Source organism: Fragaria vesca, linkage group LG1 (assembly GCF_000184155.1).
Source record: "Fragaria vesca subsp. vesca linkage group LG1, FraVesHawaii_1.0, whole genome shotgun sequence".
Taxonomy (NCBI): Eukaryota; Viridiplantae; Streptophyta; class Magnoliopsida; order Rosales; family Rosaceae; genus Fragaria; species Fragaria vesca.
In genome coordinates this window covers 14,218,055-14,242,747 of record NC_020491.1, presented here as the reverse complement: position 1 = coordinate 14,242,747, position 24,693 = coordinate 14,218,055, and the positions used below count along the sequence as shown (strand labels likewise).

The following is a 24,693-nucleotide window of genomic DNA, read 5'->3' as shown; positions in this document are numbered from 1 at the left end:
GGAGGTTTCATCTCTGCCGACGAGTTTCTTGTCCCGTACCTGAATTTGCAGTCAATCCTCTATCTCAGGTAAGCCTGGCCCCAAATAAAGGTTGAAGCTTTTGTGATCTGTGCGACTAGTAAAATTTCAAAGATTGAGGCTTTCATTGAATCTGATAGCATACATGCGTGCTGGATGTACCCATGCTGCTTGCTACTTAATCGGTGTGATCATATTGCTTCATGTATTGAGTTGATGTTGATGTAAGTTTACGGTGAGAAAACGGATAATATGGATAATGTAGTGCAATGTGATTCAAATATGTCTGGATGGGAAAACCATTTGCATTATACATATGGACTATGTCTTGGAGATTCTCTCTTTAATACAATTGTAATGTTTGATTCAGAAGTACCCTTTAACAATCTTTTTGATAAACGTCAATTTTTGATTCTGAAGTCTTTTGTATCATAAAAGGATATATAACAATCAAGGTGTATCGTGTATGCATCATTTCGATAATAAAACTTTAGCCAACTTGCAATATTTGATGTGCGTGAATGTGATCTGGGGATAATTTAGATAATAACCTAATAATGTTGATCGATCATTATTCAGAGCTTAATTACTTGATTACAATGTCAGAGAAATATAGTTTAACTCATTTGATCGAGCAAGAGCTATAGAGCTAGCTCATGACAGCTATATCATATAATGTGGAAGTCACTAGTTGATGCCCTGTAGTTTAAAGAAAGACCATATAGATATACAGGATCAGTCCAGCTTTAGCAAAGTCAATGGCCTCCACTCCAGCTTTCCATAAGAAAAAACGTATTCTTCTTAATTCGGAAGTCAAACAAAAAGAAGAAGAAGACCAAAATTTGTTCAATAATTAAGCTTGTAGTTCTTTTACTTCTTTGATCAACCAAAAAAAAAAACTAATCCTTTTGTAGTTGTATAAATTGAGCTTTGAGTATCAGTTGATCATATCACAAACATAGCAAGTGACCGAGAGAATATTAATTAAGTTTTGAGTACTGCTTAGCACTGTACTACAGCAATGGCTGTGGATTTAGTTGCAGGAAAAGCATTCGAAGCACTCTATGCTGGCGTTGAAGAGGTCATTCGCAAGAATCGGATATTCTCAGAGCTCTGCAAGGACATCAAATACAGGCTCGACTGTTTAGCACCACTGATCGATGAGATGGGGAAGTATAACCAAAAATTGGATCGCACAAAGGAGTTGGAAGCTTTAGAAGGACTTATTAAGCGGGGCATAGAGCTCATAGGCAAATGCTCTAAGCTTCGTAAGTGGAACATCTACAAGAAGTACAAATACGCCAGCGAGTTTCTTGAATTCAAAGAATCTCTCCAAAAGGAGTTAGATGTACTCAAGGTGCAGGTAGCAAGAGATGTGAAGAAGACTGAAGTTGGCGTAGGAAATATACAGATTGTGGTTCAAAACATTCAGGAGGAGGTTTCAATGCTTGTGAAGCAGAATAGATCTTTGGAAATCGAAGCGTTAAGTGCAGCACTACCTGACCTGCCAGCGCTGATAGTCGGATTGGATGTTCCTTTGGAAGAACTGAAGCTGAAGCTTCTTAAGGACGAGGTATCCATGCTTATTGTGACTGCTCCTGGAGGATGTGGCAAGACCACTTTGGCAACAAAGTTTTGTCAAGATCAAGACGTCAAAGGTATCATCGATCAGATGTATCAACTGTACATTAATTTGTATATACAGTATCTTCAATTTATCATTCATTTCTAATTGCCACCTTGATCCACAGTTATAGCCATACATCTACAAATTAATGTATACTTGATACTGCATATTAAGCATTAGTTACGTATATTTAGTCTTTAACCCCAGGACAGGAATCTATAGGCTTTAATTTGTTAAGACAAATGCTTCAGAACATTTTTCTTGCTTTTGATCTATGTTTTCTCTTGGACGATTATAGACAACTATTATTTAATTACCTGAAACAAATTATACACAATTGTTTACTTAGCATGACTAATTAGTAATTACTGCGGAAGAACCATACTAATGTTATTGATGCTGTATTTGATCAGATAAATTCCAGAAGAACATTTTCTTCGTCACTTTTTCTAAAAAGCCCAACTTGGAGCTTATTATGAAAGGGTTATATGAACAAAAGGGTTATCCAGTACCTACTTTCCAGAATGAAGCAACTGATCCAGTGAAATGGCTGAAAAAAGTTGAGATGGAAAAAGAGGATGATCCTTTATTGTTGATCTTGGATGATGTTTGGTCCGGATCAGAATCTCTTCTTGGGAAGTTTGAGTTCAGAATGTCAAATTACAAGATTTTAGTGACATCGAGGTCTGAATTTCCGAGATTTGGTCCTTCATATCATCTACAACTATTGGATGATGACAATGCTATGGAACTTTTTCGTCAGACAGCATCCTTGGGAGACAAGAGCTCTCATATTCCAAAAGATCTTTCAAAAGAGGTGAGGCGATTCCTTTCTTGGATATATTCAAACTTACATGACTTGCTAAAAAAATTTCATGAATATAAGGGTGAAGTAGGTACTGGCGTACTGCTACGTGTCTCACTCTCACCGTATTTTTTCTTCTTGAAACTCCAATTATGCAGATAGTAAAACATTGTAATGGATTTCCACTGGCCATTACAGTGGCCGGAAGATCACTTTGCGGGCAACCTGAAGAAATGTGGCGAAGTAGAGTAGATGAATGGTCAAAAGGTTCTTCCATTCTTGATTTTGAGATGGAATTGCTGCTTCGGCTCCAAAGCAGTGTAGATGTCTTGGATGATGCAATGCCTAATGTCAAAGAATGTTTCTTAGACCTAGGTGCTTTTCCTGAAGATGCTGAAATCAAAGTTACAGCTCTCATTGATATGTGGTCAGAGTTGTATGATCTAGAGAAAGAGACATCATGCATTGCCAAACTCTATGAACTCAACAATCGCAATCTAGCTCTTCTATAAGAATCAGAAGGGTATGCAATACAAGTGCTTATATTTTTCTCCGGTGTGAATATTTTCCTTTAATTGCATAATGCATTAATGCATAAGCTTACAATATTTATTTTGAAAGGTTTTATCTATATTTGAAAAACTAAAATTAGTATTTTTTTCTGTTTGATAGGGATAAGGGTTTGGAAGTGGTACATGAGGCAATTGATTACAGCAAATACGTTGTTAGGCAGCATGATTTGCTAAGAGAACTGGCTATCTACAACTCTAAACGGGGTCCCATGCAGCATAGAGAAAGACTGGTTATAGAGATATGCGGAAACAATTTTACCAAATGGTGGAGACAACAAAAATATCCATACATGAATGCTCGCCTTGTATCAATCTCAACTGGTATACAGCTGTAGTAACTAGTAAGTAATTTATTTCACTGTTGAGTTTTGATATTCACATCAGATTACATGTATGTTGTTTGCAGATGCAGAGTTGTCAGTGAAATTGCCAAACTTGCAATTACCAGAGGCAGAGGTTCTAGTCTTGAATTTTCAATCAAAAACGTCCTATGCCTTACCCGAATTTGTGGAGCGAATGGACAAACTCAAGCTGCTGCTTGTCATAAATTATTCTAGCCTTTGTGAAGAATTGGATAATTTTCACCTACTGGGATCCTTATCAAATCTTAGGAGTGTCAGATTAGACGGCATAAATTGTTCTTGCATAACCAAGAGTCCAGTACAATTGAAGACTGTATACAAATTATATTTGAGAGAAGGTAGATCTTTCGGCGAAAATCCTTTGGGATCATCACCTGTATTTCCATATCTGAAGGAAATGGTCATTGGTGCCTGCAGGGCTATCTTGCGAAACGGTCCTGTCAAACTATCACATGTATTTCCAAATCTGAAGGAATTGGTCATTGATGCCTGCGATATGCGGAAATTGCCTGCAGAACAGCTGATTCATCTAACAAAACTCAAAATCACTAATTGTGGCTTGTTAACAGACTTGCCTGAAGAGATTGGAAATATGGTCAGTTTAGAAGTGTTGAGGATTGAGCACTGTCCACTGCTTGCAAAGTTTCCTAACTCAATTGGGAATCTTAAGAAACTAAAATTTCTTAAGATTTCTGGGACTATTCTGTTCCATAAGTTCCCTGATTCGATTGCAAATTTGGTCAATTTAGAAGTACTGATTCTAAGGAGCTGTCGCCGCTTGTTAGAGTTGCCAGAGTCGATTAGACATTTCCGAAAGTTAAACTTCCTTGACATCCATAGGTGCTAAACATGAAGGAGTTGCCGGAGCAGATTGGTGAATTGAAGAGCTTAAGAAAGCTGCAAATGAGTGGTTGCCGTAAATTGAGAAAACTGCCTCACTCAGTTTCACATCTTGAGGGGTTTGAGGAAGTGATATGCTCAGAGTGGGCTGCAGAATATCTATGGACACCCTTTGTTACCCACTCTCAAAAACCTTAGCATTGTGGTGTGCGAGGTCTAAATTCCAGTTAATGACGTCAATTTAAGACGTCATTGATGGTAAAAATAAGTGGTACCAAATTCATCAAACATTTTGTTTTAGAGCCAGCTTGGAATGAGCTAGTTATCACCATCTGATTGCTGTAGTACAAGAGTGCCAAAATACTAAACGGGCTCAAGAAACTGCCAAAGCAGATATAAAATCCAAAGGGTCCAAACAACTCCCGTCGATTTATAGGATAACCAGAAATTCTCAACATGCAAATCGTAGGAGTCCTTGTGAAGATCGGCTACGTACGTTAAAGTATCATTGGATTAACAAGAAACTTGTACTATAAAACAAATTCACACAAACAAGAGATAAATGCAAAGGGCGAGAAACAAAGTGTATGGCACAGTAAAATGATACAAAGAAGAGCCAATATTGAGTTGGCAGGAGCAATGCTGTAACACAAAGACTGCCCAGGATCCTTAAGTTGAAGACAAACTGAAATCATGCATTATCGACCAGTCTAACCATGCATTTTCAACCAGTCTTGAGAAGACCATATGAATTAACCATGCATTATCAACCAGTCCACAATCAGATAGACCATTTGAATCAACTTACCATGCACTATCAACCAGTCTTCAAGGTGCAAAGAAGTGATATGTAGAACCTAATTAACACTGTAAATATACGAAAGGATAAAAATTAGTGGAGTGCAGATGCACTCCCACATTACTCTTTCTTGCTTCAGTGCTCATGTTTCAAATACACTTTCAACAAATCAAATCAATTGAGTAGGCGAGACATCGATCTATGTTGCGCGCATTTGAAACTTGTGCGGAAACTATTAGCTAGAGTAATAATAAACCTGGACCTACTATGAGATTTCTGGGGGCATGAGATCTTGGTATAGCTACTATGCAAATTAAATTTGTGTGTAGTCTCCGTCATGAAATAAGATCCAATTGCCAAATTGTAGCAACTCTAATGAATCAATACGTATAATCGACAATACACACATTACTTTAGTCCTATATAAATCCATGCATGTGTGTGTGAGAGAGAGATCATACAAACAAAATAGTTGAAAGACAATCCTAAATGGATTTTCTCGTTCCTTGTGAAAATTCTTTCACCGCTGGATTATTTGCAATTGTTGTTGTGTGTTTCTATTATCTATCAGAAAGATACTACTACTGGCCGAAGGTGAAATTAGCACCTGAAGCAAAGGGTGCATGGCCTTTTCTAGGTCACCTTCCCTTGTTCGGAGGATCGCAGCCTCCCCACATAACGTTCGGAGCCATGGCTGACAAGTATGGACCTCTTTTCTCGGTACGGCTCGGTGTCTATCCAACTTTGGTGGTGAGCAGCAGTGAGGTAGCCAAGGAATGCTTTACAACCCTTGACTTGAAAGCCTCTTCGCGCCCGAAAATGAAAGCTGTGCAAATCATAGGCTATGACAATGCCATGTTCGGGTTCACTTCCTCCGGACCATACTGGCGAGAGATTCGTAGGATTGCGACTCTTGATCTGCTCTCCAACCGCAGGCTACAGATTCTCGGACACATCCGAGTATCCGAAGTTCGGACCTACTTGAAAGAGTTGTACAAAACTTGGAGCAACACTAGTATGATCAAGAAGACGGAGGGCAGCTGTGGTGGTGATGGAGTAGTGTTGGTGGAGTTGAAACAGATGCTTGGGGACTTGACTCTCAATGTGATTGTTAGGATGATTGCTGGAAAGCGCTACTCCATTACTACTGATGAGAAGGAGAAGGAAGAAGCGCGTCGAGTACAGGATGCATTCAGAGAGTTCTCTTACTTTATCGGGCTTTTGGCGGTGGGTGATGCTCTTCCCTATCTTCAGTGGCTGGATTTAGGTGGACATGAGAAGGGGATGAAGAAAACTGCAGAGAAAATACACGCCATTTTTGGAGGGTGGCTAGAAGAACATAAGCAAAAGAAAGCACTCAAATCCCATGGTGGTGATGCTAAAGGGGATGATGATCAAGACTTCATGGACGCGATGATTTCAGAACTTGAAGGGGTAGACTTTGGTGGTTATGATGCTGATACCGTCAATAAAGCTACATGCTTGGTATGGATCCGCTTGGTATGCATATATAATTTCATATATAATCATCACTCATATGTTAATTAGTTACTGATCTGAAAATTGCACCATGCATACTCCTTAGCATATGATGTTTTGAGTTTTTCATAATGTGAAGAAGCATCGTGCGTTGAATTAGTAAAATGGTGATTATTGTTCGTATAAAAATAGAAATACATGCATGCAGTTTCATACTTTCATACACAAAAAATTCTGGAGATTTAATCTAGCTCAACTACTGCACTTTTTACAGATGCTGATTGCAGGAGGTAGCGATACCACCTTGGTTACATTAACTTGGGCAATATCATTGTTGTTGAACAATGTTAACGTGCTCAACAAGGCTCAAGAGGAACTCGACACCGTTATAGGCAGAGAAAACGTTGTGACTGAGTCAGATTTGAGCAAGCTGGTGTACATCCAAGCCATAGTGAAAGAAACTCTCCGTTTATATCCTGCAGCACCATTATCGGCACCACATGAATTCAACGAGGATTGTACCCTAGCTGGTTATCATGTCCCCAAGGGCACACGGTTGATCACAAACCTCTGGAAGATTCATACCGACCCGGGAACATGGTCCGACCCATTAGAGTTCAAGCCGGAGAGATTCATGACCACCCACAAGAACACTGATGTTCGGGGTCAGCATTTTGAGCTAAATTCCCTTTGGAAGTGGTAGAAGAGTATGCCCTGGTTTATCATTTGGCCTTCAAACGGTACAGTTCACATTGGCTAGTTTCCTCCATGCATTCGAAATCTCCACTCCCTCTAATGTTCCTGTTGATATGTCCGAAAGCTCTGGTCTCACAAACATCAAAGCCACTCCGCTTGAAGTTCTTATCAAACCTCGGTTGCCTTCCCAACTTTATGCATAAATGAAGTTAATGTCTAAACTTTCATGTCTATGTTATTTCCTTCAATTAAGCTCTTCAGTCTTCATATGAGAGTGGATCGTTTGATGTTATTATCTAGGAGGTATAACCTCTTTAAAAAACTGTATCCTTACCAAACTAATTAAAGAATAACAAAAATCATGTTGTAGAGGGTAGCGGTTAATCTATTGTTAAAATTACTTAAATGTCTATAAGTTTGATTCCATAATTGCACGGGATCCTCATGGCACGGGATGAATATGTTAACCTAAGACCTAATTGCATATTTCACCAACAAGAATGAAAGTTGATACAACTTTTTTTCTCTTTTGATTAGAAAAAGTCGATACAAATTTGGTATACAAAATTCGGTAAAATATTTTGGGTTCTCTAACATTTTTCAATAACCATTCCATACATTTTGATATAAAAAGGATAAATTTGAAAAAATATATAAATTGAATGACTTTGGATTTTGCTACGGTTTGCTCCGACATCTCTCTAAATAAGCTCTTGCACTTCCAAATGGAAGACAGGAAGAGTTTCTGTTCATTGCGTACTTGTTACTATTGGCCTTAACTTTTATTCATTCGATGGATGAAAATAATATGACATGTATATCAAAAGAATTGAACTTTCATAATAAAATACGTACAATTGCTGGTGAGAATACGATAATTTTATTCATTCGATGGATGAAAATATGACATATATCACAAAAATTGAACTTTCATAATAAAATACATACAATTGTTGATTAGAATATGATAGTTCACGAGAAATGTAATTTTCTTGAAAATTCAATGGTATTCAGCTTGCATTCCCCGGAAAAGATGTGTAGTTTTACATACTTGGTAACCGAAGAAAAATTACAGTTCAGACAGAACCGGACCAAAATGATAATAAGCAAAAATCTCCACCTGAACTAGCCGGTTCCGCCTGGTTTTTCAGGTTTCGAGTCTTTTTTGCCCAACGCTACTTATAATGATGAATTAGTTGTTGCAGGCAGTACATTATATTTCACAGACCAGAGGTAATTTAAAGTTTTCATCCTAAGTGGAACCACATAACAGCAGAACTAAAAACTTCATTTGAAAAGATGTCAGTATCAAACAAAGGGATAAATCTGCAGTTCTTCTGACAACAGAATCTGATAATTATAAATCTGTTGTGGAATTTTTATGTCAGGAAGATATGCCTCTCTCACAATATTAGTCTCGTACGAAATTAATTTTCTCACAACTAAGAGTTTGAACAAGAATCGTTATTCATTGAATGACGATGAGGCTCCAATGCAGCATTGTCTACTCAACAAATTTATCAAACTTCATGTTATATTTGCATAAACTACTTGCCTCTGAGTAGTAAAAAGGAGGTACAATGTGTCAAATTAGATATACAAGTCATTCAATAATGTGAAAAACTGAAAACAACACCTTGGAAACCATCAGTTTTCTTCTTCGCTATTAACAGTGACTAATGCAGTAGAGTTTCCGGTTTCATTGTCAGTTGAAACTTCCCTGTGGCCATGCTTCTGCCAAAATTCATGAAGTTCTTGAACCTAAAAGAAGCACAAAGATTAGACATAGCAACAAGTAGAAAATAAAATAAAAAATCAAATAAATTTACACAACAGTGTACGTGGACCTATGTAAAGCCCCGATCCTACATATTCTTACCCATAAGTACGTCCTGGATCATCAAGTGTTTGATCTATCTATATACTATTGCTGCCCTTCCCAGATTTGTGAGAAAGTACAACATCAGATAAATTTCCTCTAAAAACAAATGCAATAATTTCCTATCCAAACTGCAGACTGAGTACCCAGAGTGTATGCATATGCTGTGAAAGATTGTAACATTCAAATATTGATTTATGGAACATGCCCATGGGTTCTCAGTAATAAGAAACAGGGATACCCAAATGACCAACAAAAAACAGATGTTAACGCTTCGTCCAAACCTTGAGGATTAAGTAAGCGAAGGATAAAGCACATGTAGAATTAAGAAAGAGATATACCTTTTTTACTTTACCATGCTCTGACATAATAGCGTAATACTTGCGCATCATCATTTCTTCTTCTCCCTGCACATTTCACATCCAGAATTGTCAGTACTAACATTACTCACTGCCATCTAGAAACCTGAAGAACATTATAATTCCTATTGAGTAGAAATCATTCATACTCTGTGCATATTTAAAGTCATGAACATAATTGTGATACGAATTAAGATTGACGAATAAAATACCCGAAGCTTAGACAATTCTTGTATTACTGATTCAGACGCGTTCGTAAGGAGCTCGTTCTGCGTCTCCAAGTGCCTGCACACACCAATAACGGATAACCAAACAAAATTTAAAAATCTAAAGCTGAATAATAAAAATTGAATTGCATGTAATGAAATCGACTAAACAAACTTACTTCAGTATCTCCCCCAGCTTTCCGGGATCCATTGCACTTAATGATCTGCAACACCAATCAGTAGGTAATACGAGCCTAGGACCAAGATTCCTAGTAATTAAACCAAACACCAAGAGAAAAGAATATTATCAACTACGGAATCATACATGCTAACCATCACAGTTTAATCAACTCTTAACAAAAATTACCGCAAATTTTAAGCACTAATGAATCATGGGCATTGACAAGTTATCTCAAATTCAAGGCCAAAAGGAGAAAAAAATACAATTCTATATAGCAACAGAATCAAATTAAACATTCTCCGTATAATCTCAAAACATAAAATTGACGAGAACCTTTACCTTCCGATCAAAATCAAAACCAAAATCGGATTCAGATAGAAACCCAATTCGAGAATGGAATTGTCAAGGCAACAAACCCGAATTGGAACCCCGCCAAAAATGGAAACAAAGCAGAATCGAATAAGAAGGAAGAAGAAGACGAAGAAGTGTGAGAACGAGAAGTTTAGATTTTGAGAAAGGTCGGCTTTGGCTCTTGGAAATCTATTTATACTTTTTGGACAAGTCCTTGTAAAATACACAAAGGAAATGAACTGGGCCATTGGACAACTTCAAGGAACAAGGAGTCCGAGCCCAATATCTGCTAAGCCCAACAACCCTACTTTTCATTTCTTTTTGATAGAATTGAAATTGAAATTGAAATAAATATCAATTGTAGCTGAAAAGTTCAACAGCCTTAAGAACCAAAAAAAAAAAAAACGATATGGTAGGTAGTTCACGATATCTCACCATATTTTGGAGCATGACAAAAATAAATACTAGTTAGATACAAACTCTAAAATCAATTGTAACGAGCTTATATATAACCATGAGAAGAATAGACTGGTTGTCTCCAACATTTTATTTTAATCAGTATCTTATTTTAGTTAGTTGGGAGGGAGCTCCTCGCGGTTTCATATTGTTCTTATTGTAGAGAGAATTAGGAGAAACATGATGTTTGTATTTCATTGATGAATAAAGATCTACAGGATTACGAGTATGTGCAAAGGTAAACTTGATGACACAATTCCCAGTACAACACTAGTTCGGTAATCTATAAGTAATTACCTTTTTATTCTATTATATAGTAGACTAATCCTATTTAGACTGAGCCATACCAACGCGTATATACTATATAGATATATACTTGAGGACTTCGTTATTCTCTACATAGCAACACAATTTTGTGACACTCAAATGACTCAATAGCAAGTTTATTTGATTGGATCATATAGTTTTCTTCAATATCTCAATCGTCATTTTGAATGTAGATTTTATGTTCCACTGAACTTCTCAAAGTATTACAAATCTTGGGCTAGAAATTTATTCATAGAACAAATGAAACCAATGTGATATGTCATGAGAAACAGGCTTCATATATAGCTGAAGGCATCTATGGATATCACATATTTCTGGTGAATTCCATTGAACAGTAGTCATGGAGTCGAGGTTTTTGCTTACAATCAAGCAGACACACCATACTAACCTAATGCTAAGAAAGGCACAAAATGGGGATGGAGAAAGATTCCAGATTCAACTTTTTAGGGCATCCCTAGTTGGCAAGCAACTTCATATCATCAGCTTTTCGTTTTCTAAGTTGCATATTGAATGTTATCTAATCTTGACAGATGTGATTTATGACCTACCTAGTAATAAAGTGCCAAACTTAGGACGGCTTCATGGAACCGCATTACTATGAAAAATCAAACTTTGATAAAGTTTCCAGCATCAAAACTCAGATCACTGAGTAGCTCTCTCAGTATCATATTCATAATATTTCTGCTGAAGAATGGCAGGAGGATTTTCCAGTTCCGGCTAAGCCGACTATCATAATTAGCCCATGTTCCTCAGTTCATCTTTCACAGTATTATAAGCAGATGGATATAATTAAGTTTCCGATGTCATTAACGCTAATTGATATGAGAATCTCTAGCCATGTGCCCGGCCATAATTACCTGAGTTTTCATAAAGCTTCTTCTGCATTATGTTGTCTGTAAGATAATTTAGTGCCTCTCATGAGTTGTAGATTCAGTTTCGTTTTTGCTTTTACCAAAGTCTTGATTTAGTTTGCGTAAAGCCATGTTTGGTTCGGGAATTCGGATTTTTGATTGGAAAAGAAAAACAAACTCGAGTGAAATGGAAAGACCAAATGATATGGAATAAATGTTGTTATTTCGCTACTTTATGTGTGGCAGGTATTATTTTTACAAGTAAAAGCGAACACATTCCCTACATTGTTGCGAAAGACTTTCTTAAGTGCCCTAAACCTCTAATCCGCAAAACATTTTAGTTTATGTACATCATAATCACGACTCATGCTTCATCCAAAAGTGCTATATGAAGTTGAATCTTTTAACTCCTAGGCACATAGCCCTTCCTTAAATTGATCAACTCTCCTTCAACTCATTACTGATTCATAACTGTGCATAATTGAACCTAAACAAAAAGCCCTAGGGTTAGGGGGAAGTGGTCCATCACTCCATTGCCTGAAACTAGGGAACTTTCCATTATGCAAGAAGGAAATTTTATCAAGAAAGAAAGAATTAGAAAATGTTGGCAAAAGAAGCTCCAAGTAGCAAGTTAGATCACATGGTATGGGTCACACAAAGTTCACATTAGGCCAATTGAAGTACAATTGGCATCCACAATGTTTCCCCCTATCTTCTTGTTGTGGTCTCATCTCTATAACTCTTTGTGGTCTATGTTCCATTTGAGATTCCAAAGGTCCAAATATAGATTGCAATACCTAAATCATGTAGTGCAAATGAGCAATGTGGGATAAGGAAGATGAACACCCTTTTGACTAAGCCATATGCTTGTCCCAATCCGACCAATTCTCATGGGAATAGATCTTCCCAGAGATTGTAGGTGATATTGGTTTCAGTTGTGGCTAAGAGAGTCCAGACATTTCTTCAAGGAATCCAATCTCATCTTGCGTATGTAGATTTTCATTGATCATAAAGTTGCAAAACAAGAAATTTCAGAAAATCTCATGTGCAGGTTACTAAATTCTCTTTCGATGCAGAGCAATACTTACATTGCTAATAAACTATATGAGCATTACTGTTGGGATGTGTAGCAATGAGAATATGATAAAACTCCATTTGGGATTGAATAAAATTTAGGGTTCTTGGGGAGAGTGGAATTGGGGCATTGCATGTGACTGAGGTGGAGGAAATAAAGAAGAGGATAAGAGTGAAAACGTTCTGGTGATCACCATTTTTGTATTCTCCACTAAGAGAATAAGAGAAAAATGTTCACTCTTTTGATTGGACCGGACAATAAACAATACTGAGATAATACTATCAGAATTTGCAGAATACAAGAGAACTGAGTTATGTTATGTCTTGCTTTTGATTCATTGAACCAGCAATACCTTATACCTGCAATGGCATCAATATCAGAAGTAAGGTTACATTGTATTTGGATTGAAGGATTCTAACAGTGTTGATGGAATAGAGATAAAATCTCGAATTTATGGGCATAGGATCAGATCATCTAATATATCTTGGCTAAGATTTTTTTATTTTTTTTATGTAGTTTGAAAATTGAATTTCATTCGAAGAAATATAACAATATATCACGAGAATATGCATGAAATACTTAAGGTTTCACTTACATGTAATTTAGATTTCTTATACATAAGTGAAACTTAAACCAACTAGATTGCCTAAAATCATAGTTTGATTTCTATGTTTTTGCCGAGAATATGTATGGAAACACCTTCGTATTCCAAGTTTACACCAAAAGTAACAAATTTTTCTCATAGAATACTAAGCGGTAGAGGAATTTTTCGGTAGAGTTTTCTCTACCACGTGATAAAAAAGTAAGTTTACATGGAGAGACTGCCTCACGTAAGAATCTCTAGTCAGTGGTAACCTTTGGTACAAATAAAGTCACTTTCACTTTAGCTATCGAGCGAGAGTAACCTTCACTTTTTTTATCGAGCAAGAGTAACTTTCACAAAATAAGGAAAGAAATCAAAGAATATGCTTTCCATGCTTTTACCACAATGCTCATGCATGCTAAGTGGTGAGTGGAAATATGCTCGTTCTTTGACCATTTTAATGTGCCGAGTAGCTATCATCAAAATGGCCAAAACAATAAAGTGGCTCTGCTTAAAAAAAAAAAAAAAAAAAAAAAAAAAAACAATGTCCGAAGTTATTAACCGTCTGATTTTGATGTGTCGGGAACGGAAAATGATGTATTGGTGGTGGGGCGTTGCGATGGGTGCTGATTCAAAAGGGAGAGTGGGAGCAGTCTGAAGAGGCCTTGGCTTTTTCTGTTTCGTGTAGCTCTGGTGGCTGTCAAACTTAACCAAACAGCTCATCTTGTTATGGCTGGTCTCTTTCTGGGTTTTGTTTCCTCTCTCTTTTTTCCTTCTCTGCTTCTCTGAACCATATATAACTCTCTCTCTCTCTCTCTCTCTCTCTCTCTCTCTCCTGCAGTACTGTGAAGAACATTGTGTTTGTTTTGTTGCGCCACTGATTCTGATTCCTGGTACTTTAGCAAAGTGAGAGAGAAGGGAAGAAGGAGAGCGAATCCACTGCCCCCTTCAGTTTTTAAGGTGGGGTTTTCTGAAAGACACTTCCTTTTCTTAGCTGGATTCAATTTACTCAGAGCCTCCCACTATTTATGTCCTCTTGCTATCATTTAGTTTCTGAAATCTTTGCTCAGTTTTGGTCTGCTTAGCTTCATTTGAGGTGGGTTTCATTTGTTTGCTGTTTTGATCACTTGGTTATGTAAATCTTGGGTTGTACTTAATCTCTTATGTTTGGCTTTCATTTTCAGCTGTGCATGAATTGATTTTGGGTGAAAGTTTAATGCTTTTTTAAGTTTTTGGGAAACTAAGATATGGGATATTCTTGGGTTTATTTCTAAATATGATGATCTTTTACTTCCACTTGTCGTTTGAGACAGACTTGGTTGTATTTGATATCCCAAAGACTGATGCTTTTGTCTACTGTTTTGGGTGCTTAATTCAACTCTAACCAAGAATTGTTGTTTCCAATTGCAGGTGTTCAGACTTCAAAGAGGGCCAGGAATAGAGAAGGAACATTGTTGAAAAGGAATGTGAATTTGTGGGTTTTGGGTTCTGAAACTTTGTTGTGGGCCAGAAAAGGGGTTTTAGGTTTGGCGGTGTTTGACCGTTGTAAAAACAAAGAAGTAAGTGAGAGGAGGCAGAAATCTAGAATGAGGAGAGCATAAACAAATGAGGGGAGGGCGGTGGTGTCAGTTTTAAGCAACTTGAGGGTTTTAATTCTTTTTTACTTTCGTTTTTCTGGCTTTGAGAGAATTGTATATGTTTGGCATGGTCTGTTGGTGATGTCTTGTGTCTCCTGAGCTGGCCCTGTTTCTCCGTGGTCATTGGGTTTCTGTTACTAATTCAGGAAGCAACTCCCTTCTTTTGGTCTCTTTTCATTCAAGTGAACACTTTGTTGAAAATCTTTGATCCCATTTACTCTTTACTTTCTTCAGCCTTAGTTTGTGGGGAAGATTCGGTCTAACTAGGAAAAACACCAAAGTTTTCTGAGATCTATTTTTCTTTTTTAACCTTGAGCATCTAAGCTCATCAGCTGTTCAATTCTCGGTTTCTGGTCTTCTTAATATTTTTCTGGGGAATCCTGATTTCGGATTGGCAGTAACGGTCAAAGTTTGAAGGTCTAGGTGGTATCAGGAATTGTGTGGAGGAAAAAGAGATCTATTCTTTGCCAAGATGAAGTTCATGAAACTTGGATCCAAACCTGATTTCTTTCAGACAGAGGGGGATAATATTAGGTAAGAGGATAATTTTTGTTTTCATAATTTTGTGGAAATAAGTTATTATGCAATTGTCTCTCTTTGTTCTTCACTATGAGATGCATTATGTGCCAGTTTTTGAGAGATATGTACCTACTCCTTTTATAAATATTCCGGCCATAAATGTTTGATGCTTTAGTGGATGCACAAGGTTAATGGTAGAACCACAAGTGTTACATTCTTAAGTTTCTCATGATGGATTAGGTTACAATTCCAATTTTTTAAGTAATCCTGTGCAAGGTTAGATCTTTTGAGCGTTTCAAGCGTGCTTTGTTCTGTGTAGCTATATGAGTAACTATATATGATTTGACTTCCATTAATGTTATGTCAAGTTCATGGTTAAATCCTGTTAAGAAAATTTGATCATGCAATCAGTTAAGCTAATTGTATGCTACGATCTGTGAATTATATAGATTTCTATTTATAATCCATCTGTACCAACTACTCCTGATTGGGCACCCCTTATCACTGTTATAAGATAAAATCATTTTATCCATGGAAGTTTCCGATTCCTTGTTATTTCAAAAAGGCTATAATGGGGAGTCTGTAAGAATTGAAAGAAAATTTGCATGATATATGTAGGAACATTTTGTTTTGTCCATGAAAATTTTCATGATTTTTGAAAGAAAATAAGTTTATTTATTCTTGTTTTCTGTTTGCTTAGTTTTTCCTGATTAAGTACACATTACATAGTTTTCAAAAAATTATGCCTGACAATTTTTGATCCAGATATGTGGCAACTGAGCTGGGGACTGATGTTGCTATTAATGTTGGAGATGTGAAGTTTTATTTGCATAAGGTATGCTACCTTCTTGATTGTAAACAAGATTCATTTGGTCCGTAGGTGATGTACTTTTTCCGTATATATAACTTGAGCAGCCAGATTATTCAATCAATCCGTTCCAGTATCAGAACTCCCTGATTAGTGATTTCCACTATCACATCATTTACTTCACTTCACCCTACTAGTTAAGGTTGGTCAGACTATTGCAATGGCATTTGTTGATAGCCCAATCTGTTTAACAAGCCAAACTTTCATTTGATTTAGACGCTGACTGATCCTGTATAAAATAAAATAAAAAAAGACTGAGTGAAGGGGTTTTGATATACAACTATAGTCTAGTTCAGTTGATGAGCTCTTCATACGTTACGTATTTGTTCATTTTCATATCCTGTGAGTTTGAGTCCAAAAGATATCGTACTTATATCCTGTGATTTTTTTATAGTTCCCACTTTTGTCCAAGAGCGCACGCCTGCAGAAACTGGTGGCAACAACAAATGATGACAACAGTGACGAAATCCACATCCATGATATTCCAGGTGGACCGGCTGCTTTTGAAATATGTGCCAAGTTCTGTTATGGTATGACAGTGACTCTCAATGCATACAATGTGGTTGCAACTTTATGCGCAGCAGAGTACCTTGAGATGTATGAAACTGTTGAGAAAGGAAACCTTGTCTACAAAGTTGAAGTTTTCCTAAGCTCTAGCATCTTCCGAAGCTGGAAAGACTCGATCATTGTTCTTCAAACGACAAGGTCTCTTCTTCCCTGGGCTGAGGAACTTAAGGTAGTGAGCCATTGCCTAGACTCCATAGCATCCAAGGCTACCATTGATACTTCCAAGGTGGAATGGTCATATTCGTATAACCATAAAAAGCTGCCATCTGAGAATGGGAATGATCCACTATGGAATGGTGTAGGTAAACAGCAGATGGTTCCAAAAGACTGGTGGGTAGAAGACCTCTGTGGGCTTCAACTTGATTTATACAAACGGGTGATAACAATAATCAAAACCAAAGGAAAAATATCTGCTGATGTAATTGGGGAAGCCTTGAATGCATATACTGTCAGAAGGTTATCAGGTATTAGCAAGGGTATGATTCAGGGTGGTGATGTTGTAAAAAATAGATCATTGGTGGAGACTGTCATCTATCTGCTTCCTACAGGGAGTGTTCCTTGCAGTTTCTTACTAAAGTTGTTAAAAGCAGCCATCTTGTTAGAATGTGGAGAAATGGAAAAAAGTGAATTGATGAGGAGAATTAGCCAGCAACTTGAGGAGGCTACAGTTTCTGATCTTTTAATTCGAGCCCCAGCTGACGAAGAAATGATGTATGATGTTGATATAGTGCACAGGCTAATTGAAGAATTTGTGATACGTGATCAAAGTGCTCAGACAGATCCTTCATTGGAAACTGAATTCCAGGAGATCAAAACCCCCAGGATCCTATCAGATACTTCAAAGGTGAAGGTAGCAAAGCTGGTTGATGGCTACCTTGCCGAAATTGGACGTGATCCCAACTTACCAGTGTCAAAATTTGTCAGTCTTGCCGAAATGGTTTCAAGCTTCCCACGTTCATCTCATGATGGAGTTTACCGTGCCATTGACATGTTTCTGAAGGTTTGTACCTGACACATCTTCTTACACCTAATAAATTTCATTTTGTTCATTCATCCCTCTAAAGAAACCTTTACAATTGCCCTATAATCATTAGTTCATTACTCACCTTCAAAACAACAAAAGGTATTTTCATATTTCATGACTTAAATTAGCATAGTGGCAATTTATATTCTATTCTTGACTAATGTAAAAGCAAATAGCACAGTGCTCTATTGGTTTTGAACAAATTTATGATACATGGTGTGTTGGTGCAGGAACACCCGGGGATCACCAAGAGCGAAAAGAAGAGAGTATGCAAATTAATGGACTGTAGAAAGTTATCAGCAGAAGCCTGCACACATGCTGTGCAAAATGAGCGGCTACCCTTGAGAGTCGTTGTGCAGGTTCTTTTCTTTGAACAAGCTAGGGCTTCAGTGGGTGGAAACAGTACACCTGATCTACATGGATCCATCAGAGCCTTACTCCCTGGTGGGTCTCATGGAAGCTCAAGATCCACTACAACCAACACAGAAGAGGACTGGGATGCTGTGCCAACCGCCGAGGAAATCAAGGCTTTAAAAGGGGAGATTTCTACACTAAGGTTAGGTGACGGTAATGAGGGAGTTGGCAATGATAGAAATGATCATCATGGTGCTAAAAACCAATCTGAAAAAGTTGCTGCCAGCAAAATGAAAGGGTTGCTCATGTCAAAGAAGATATTCTCTAAGCTCTGGTCAAACAAAGAGAGGAATGGTGAAAGCAGCTCCGATACATCGGAGAGTCCTAGTTCCATCAATGCTGAAGAAACAAAATCTCATTCCAGGAGTAGGAGGCGCTCATTATCTTAGTTACTCATGACATGAATGTTTATTAGTAGATCCGAAGTACAAGTTGTTGACTTGTAAAATCATCTTGCTCATCTATGGTGAGGAGATTAGGATGACTGACATCTTTTAGCTGATGTTCCACTGGGGTTTTGAGCAAAAGAGGTCATATTGTTGAGCAAAGGAGACAAGAAACTTCATTCCTGCAGGTAGGGTTCATTATCACGTTTTGTTCTCAGCAAATATATTGGTGGTTTTTTTGTATCAATCTGGGTTTAGATGCTGATCTATAAAAATATTATTAGAAGGTCTTTTAACATTATCTATGATTAGCTGGTAAAAATGGTACAGTGCCATCGGGGTTTGATACGAGAAATTTTTAAATGCTACGGGAGAACCACGTGGCAGTATGATGTGAACATTCTTATCAAATTTAGACATGTGGATTTTTTACAACTAAAATATAAATTAATATTTTCTATTTTTTGTGAAATGACATTCATGGGTATTTAGCAAATTCAAACGAGGGTCTAAGGTCTAGGGTCTAGGGTTTAGGGTTAGAGTTTAGGGTGTAGGGTGTAGGGTTTAGGGCTTAGGGCTTAGGGTTTAGTATTTAAAAAACAACATAAAATCCAAAATGGTTTTTAACAAAATAGCCGAAATAATTTTTCATGAAGAAAATTCACATGTTTAAATTTAATTGGAATGTAGGATCACGTTAGAGTGTCACGTGGTCCTTCCGTAACACTGAAAAAATTTTCGGTTTGATACCCACGGTCACATTTATTAACGTCATTAATGTCTGAATAATTATGTTAGTAATTGAAAATGAAACTGAAACAGTTACTTTGCCTGAGCATATTTTGGTGTTCTGAGAGCTAATTCATCGCTCTCTCAGGCGAAAGAGTGAAAATTGAGAAAGTACAATTAAGGGGGACAAAACAAAAACCTTGCAATTTGGAACTACATGCCAATAAAATCAATTATTGTTACAGATAAGGCTAATGATATAATCAGTAAACAAGAAAGGAAAACAAATTTAGAATACAAATTAGATCTACAATATACTTTCTGGTTTGTCTAGAGAAAGATCGGTAATCTTAAAAAAACCGGTAATCAAGGAAAAATTTAAACTCTACAGAAACCGGTAATCAATCGAGAATAAACAAGAAAGGAAAACAAATTTAGAATACAAATTAGATCTACGATATACTTTCTGGTTTGTCTAAAGAAAGACCGGTAATCCTAGAAAACCGATAATCAAGGACAAATTTAAACTCTACAGAAACCGGTAATCAATCGAGAATAAACATTATGGTTTGTTTACTGGTTTGTTTAGGTGCTAAACATTTCAAACGGTACATGCAATTTACTCCTGGATAACAATAGTTCATTAACTATGGACTACTAGTCTTTATTTATCAAAACTTTCATACTATTCGCTTTTCCCCTAATCAAAATCAACTCTATTTGAATTAAATGGTTTTCTCCAATGTCTCACTTTTAATCAAACACATTTTAAAGGTTTTTTTGTTCTTTTTTTAACACAGATGTCTGACTTCTCCAAATGTCCCCACTGCAATAGAGAAACTTTTTCAAATGTTATTCTTGACTTCCTACATATTCTTTTTTCTTGAAAAGTGACTTGCTATAAATAAGGACTAAAAAGTAAAAATCTGCATGCATTGTAAATGAAGACTACGGGCCCGTTTGGTAAACCAGACAAGATTGGATTAGGATTTTACCCAAGATAAGATAGAGACTAGATTGGATAAGTAGATGATAACTGAAAAACCAATCTCCTGTTTGTGAAATAGGATTAGGAAATGGATAACATCCAGAATTTAAAAAATAAAATAAAATAATCTATATATCGAAAAAATTCAGAATCAATCTCAATAACCAACTTCAATTCTAAACCAAAATCAAATACAGTGTAAGATCTGGATCATGATGATCCATTCATCCATGGCGGCGCTCACAGAGATAGTGTTGCTGGTGATGGCGGTGAGCAGGGAGGTGATGGCGGCGGCGAGGTCACGGAGGTTGGCAGATTTGCTGTGAATTACGTACAAGCCGGCGTCGGTGCAAGAGAACTCGAGACGAGATACGGCATGAATAGATTGAACATCTATGGGTCTGTATGGGTCTGTCCGTGAGGGTGAGGATGAGTAGCTTGAACATCTGCTATGCGATTCAAGATTCCAGCTTGAAGTTGGGTTCTTCTAATTTTCAGATGAGATCGAAGACGAAGCAGTAGTGTTTAGGTGGGAAGCGTCGTTCTTTTGTTTTGCACTTTTGCTCATATCCAACTGGATAAAATTAATAGGGTGCGGCTATTGCCATCCCACCAAATGCTTTCTTCACCCCATATTTCAATTTTAAACTAAATATTCCAATACTAACCCCACAATCAAGAATTTTTGTGAAAATATAATATTAAAATAAAATCCAAACAACATCAATTCTCTACATTTTTACATTGGAAAAAAAAACAAAAAACAAATCTCTACATTTTTCAAATCAGATTTGAGAATCACTTCAATCTTCAACATGGTGGTTATACAGTGTGATATATGAGATTGTTAGTTCTTATTTTTATTTTATTTATGGTTTCAAACGTAGTATTTCATATATATATATATATATATAATATTCATAATCGTAAAGAAAAAACTCAAGAAAGAGATCGAGGAGAATATAGGATGTGGTTTGAGAAGAATGGAGGTATACGTCAATTATATTGATGAAATATTATCATTTTTGTAATTGTAAGTTAAAAGAAAGAAAATAAAAACTAGATTTTCACAAAATTTTAATGGCAGAATTGGAATTTTAAAGGTAAAAAATTAGACGTGGGATGAACTGAGCATTTAGTGGGGTGGAAATAGCCCAGCAGGATTTGAAATCAAGGTCTGACAGGATAGAAATTTTCTGCTTACTCGATGTCTGAACCACCAAACACAACACCTAACCAGATTGGAAATAATAAATCTTGTCAGGGAACCATCTCCTAAAAAACAAACGTGGCCGTAGACATATCACAAGATTTCTACTCCATGAAGAAAATGAAATATATAATAGTTGACAAGAAATGTGATTTCTACACACTCAAAAAGTTAGGGATTTCTTCTCATAAAAACAAAAGTTTATGATAGTTTGTAGTGTATAATGAGATATTTATTATAACTAGTAGAGTTTTTTTTTATTTATTTATTTATTTTTCTTGAGCAACTAGTAGTGCTTTTATTGTAATTGGGATTTGGCAACCTTTGGGCCATTGGGAGGGCCCAACCCAATGGTTTGCCAAATAAAGTTGAAGTTTGAGAATTCCTATCCTTGCTCCATAGTAGCTCAACTGCTCTCTCTCCCACACAAAGCTTAAGTTTGACATGTAATCTCATATTAGCTCATTTGATATGAGGAGATTACTGAGATTAGAATGGCTGCGATGTTTTAGATGAAGAGATCATATTGTCGCGCGAGACTAGAAACTTCATTTCCAGGAAGTGTTCAATAATACGTTTTGTTCTCACTTCTCGTAATATATGTTGGTTGTGTAATCCTAATTTGGAATTGAGATACACATTTTATTTTGATCTAAAGATGCAGCACAAGAGTTTATCCTCTGGCAGTTCCTATCCAGAGCGAAGCTTCGTTTTGAAATTAATGTGTGAAATTCCTTATTTGACCGACTTTTCGGTTATATTTCCACATCTGCACTGTTCAGTTTATTGATACTAATGCATAGATTATTCCTACAAATTTTCATTCAGATTGATGATCATTTGGGTATCGAATTAGATTAAATCAATGAACGGACCATAAATATGTCTAACCAGAACTGTTTGTGTAAATCACGATTACGAAAACCCAAACGATCATGAATTAGATGAAACTTTGCATAAGTGATCTATGCATTAGGTTTTACAAACTAAACGGTAGAGATGTAGAAATATAACCGAAAAATTAGTCAAATAAGGAACTTCACACATTAATTTCAGAACGAATATTTGCTCTGGATAAGAACTGTATCCTCTGGAATCGTTTTGTTTGAGCGTTTTTGTGTCTTGGGCTTGTTTGTTTGTTTTGTTTCTTATATTGGTCACTCATTATTGAATCGTTTTCAACTTTTTATATTAAAATTATTGAGTTTTATTTTACCGTAAGAAGAAACAAAACATAGAAGTTTCATTTTTCTCAATCAACTTTTTTTGGAAAGTAAATAGAGACTCATGCGAGAGGAACTCTTCTATGACGACAACTAATTTGTGTGGAAAATTATACACTATTTTACTGCATGACATGCATATAATTATCATAAAGTTGTAAATCGTGTTAGGAAAGTAGTGATACAAGTCATTTAGTCTCATTGTGGTAACATGAGTTTGTAAATATTCTTAGTTACCATATAAGTTCACAGGTGGTAAAATGTGTTTATAAAGTGATAACGACATGATAACGAATTAAAAGAACCAACATGATAATTAACTTATAATAAAACTTAATGCATGAGAAACAACATGATAATGAATTAAAAGAACCAACATGATAATTAATTGCCCATTTTTGGGCCTAATACACCTTGTCTGCTTCATTATACCTTATGCATGACATCTGGTCTTTGATCCTGGTTGTTATTAAGTTTGCCTTGGGAGCATTTAGTTGCCGGTAGGAGAATTAACTATTGGATTCTTGATTGTCATCCAAAAGTACTTATATGAACTTGAATCTTGAACTCATAGGCTGATCCGCACATTCTAAGATTATTATTTACAGGAGCCATTCTAAAGAAAACTTCTATGATAAGAACTAATTGAAGACTTTTCTAATCTGAAAAATTTGTTGGATTGTTATTGGGCTGCCCCACGACCACGTGGTAGGAAAAGCCACGTACAACAACACGTGCAAATAAGTTACAAAATTCAAAGAATATGTTGTCAAAACCAGAAGTTGGTCAATTCTTTGTCGTTCATGGGATGAAAAAAACCACATACATCAAATCTGAATCTCAATTACTTCCAACAAAGTATGATACTCCCAAATGATACTTCCAATGTCATAGTATCAATAAGTTCATCCCCTTTGTTATTGTGCGATTGGAAAGAGGAAAGCCATCCATTAAACAAAGTGGAAGCAACACTTGGGAAGAAGATGCTAAGCTGTTTCATTTTGTGTTATTGCATTCACATCAAACATCACCTTCCTTTGTTAATGATTATCAAATCACTTTAGCCGTTTGGCCATATATATTGACTTGCCAAGAAGTTCATTAAGATAAGGATACTACTGAAAAAAATAGAAACCACTTCCCCGACCAAAATTGAGCATAGCTTCCCACTGTCAATTTCTGTTTCCACCGGCTTCTTCATCATCGACCCTATAACAATAAAGAAAGACCGCCAAAGTAAAAGTTTGGGGCGCCAAACTCACCCCCATTCAATCTCTTTCGTAGGCTTTCCAATACTGCGCGCCTTTAGATTAATTGAGAACATGATGAACATGGACCTTTCATATTTTACTTGAAAGACTCATGAACTTTGATAGTGAGCTTCCATACCTAGCTATAGTTCTTTACTCGTTCCAGTTTTCTTTTTGTTAAAACACAGATAGACCTGCAGACAGTTACTTATGGATGAAATCTTTATTTATTGCAACAATTAGGCTTTGTCTTGTTCTAATCATCATTGATCGAAAGCAACTCCACGGATTAGAAGTTGCCTAACATTTTCACTTTAACTTACCTAATTCAAACCTGACTTAGTGCCCCTCTTCAATTCTAAAATATTCTTGTAAATATAAAGATTTCTGTTTAACTTATCAATTTAGCTGA

At 36.5% G+C, this 24,693-nt stretch overlaps 3 protein-coding genes and 1 pseudogene across 3 annotated transcripts; all 4 read left to right on the top strand.

Moving 5' to 3' along the window:
• The first annotated feature begins 1,586 nt into the window (after positions 1–1,586).
• On the top strand, positions 1,587–3,756 carry LOC101309088 (probable disease resistance protein At5g66900-like). Its single transcript, XM_004288191.1, has 5 exons — positions 1,587–1,676; positions 2,059–2,462; positions 2,649–2,973; positions 3,123–3,343; positions 3,429–3,756. The coding sequence occupies exons 1-3, from the start codon at positions 1,598–1,600 to the stop codon at positions 2,700–2,702; spliced, it is 537 nt and encodes a 178-aa protein (XP_004288239.1). The 5' UTR covers positions 1,587–1,597; the 3' UTR covers positions 2,703–2,973; positions 3,123–3,343; positions 3,429–3,756.
• LOC101314031 (probable disease resistance protein At5g66900-like) lies at positions 2,741–4,422 on the top strand. Its single transcript, XM_004289293.1, has 4 exons — positions 2,741–2,877; positions 3,123–3,343; positions 3,429–4,135; positions 4,225–4,422. Exons 1-4 carry the CDS (start codon positions 2,741–2,743, stop codon positions 4,420–4,422), a joined length of 1,263 nt encoding a protein of 420 aa, XP_004289341.1.
• A 1,090-nt stretch (positions 4,423–5,512) lies between these two features.
• On the top strand, positions 5,513–7,542 carry LOC101313746 (annotated as a pseudogene).
• Positions 7,543–14,963: 7,421 nt separating this feature from the next.
• On the top strand, positions 14,964–19,173 carry LOC101308802 (BTB/POZ domain-containing protein NPY2-like). Its single transcript, XM_004288190.1, has 4 exons — positions 14,964–15,637; positions 16,388–16,457; positions 16,885–18,057; positions 18,312–19,173. Exons 1-4 carry the CDS (start codon positions 15,576–15,578, stop codon positions 18,882–18,884), a joined length of 1,878 nt encoding a protein of 625 aa, XP_004288238.1. The 5' UTR covers positions 14,964–15,575; the 3' UTR covers positions 18,885–19,173.
• Positions 19,174–24,693: the final 5,520 nt, after the last annotated feature.

What these genes read in the sequence shown, in the direction of transcription:
- LOC101314031 (XM_004289293.1), top strand. Translation starts at nt 2,741, where the DNA reads ATGGAATTGCTGCTTCGGCTCCAAAGCAGTGTAGATGTCTTGGATGAT. An exon ending in CCTTGTATCAATCTCAACTG is followed by an intron (nt 3,344 to 3,428) that starts GTATACAGCTGT and finishes TGTTGTTTGCAG; the next exon opens with ATGCAGAGTTGTCAGTGAAA. An exon ending in CAAATTTGGTCAATTTAGAA is followed by an intron (nt 4,136 to 4,224) that starts GTACTGATTCTA and finishes TGACATCCATAG; the next exon opens with GTGCTAAACATGAAGGAGTT.
- LOC101309088 (XM_004288191.1), top strand. Translation starts at nt 1,598, where the DNA reads ATGCTTATTGTGACTGCTCCTGGAGGATGTGGCAAGACCACTTTGGCA. An exon ending in TCAAGATCAAGACGTCAAAG is followed by an intron (nt 1,677 to 2,058) that starts GTATCATCGATC and finishes GTATTTGATCAG; the next exon opens with ATAAATTCCAGAAGAACATT. An exon ending in CAAAAGATCTTTCAAAAGAG is followed by an intron (nt 2,463 to 2,648) that starts GTGAGGCGATTC and finishes TGGCCATTACAG; the next exon opens with TGGCCGGAAGATCACTTTGC.
- LOC101308802 (XM_004288190.1), top strand. Translation starts at nt 15,576, where the DNA reads ATGAAGTTCATGAAACTTGGATCCAAACCTGATTTCTTTCAGACAGAG. An exon ending in ACAGAGGGGGATAATATTAG is followed by an intron (nt 15,638 to 16,387) that starts GTAAGAGGATAA and finishes TTTTTGATCCAG; the next exon opens with ATATGTGGCAACTGAGCTGG. An exon ending in CCATTGACATGTTTCTGAAG is followed by an intron (nt 18,058 to 18,311) that starts GTTTGTACCTGA and finishes GTGTTGGTGCAG; the next exon opens with GAACACCCGGGGATCACCAA.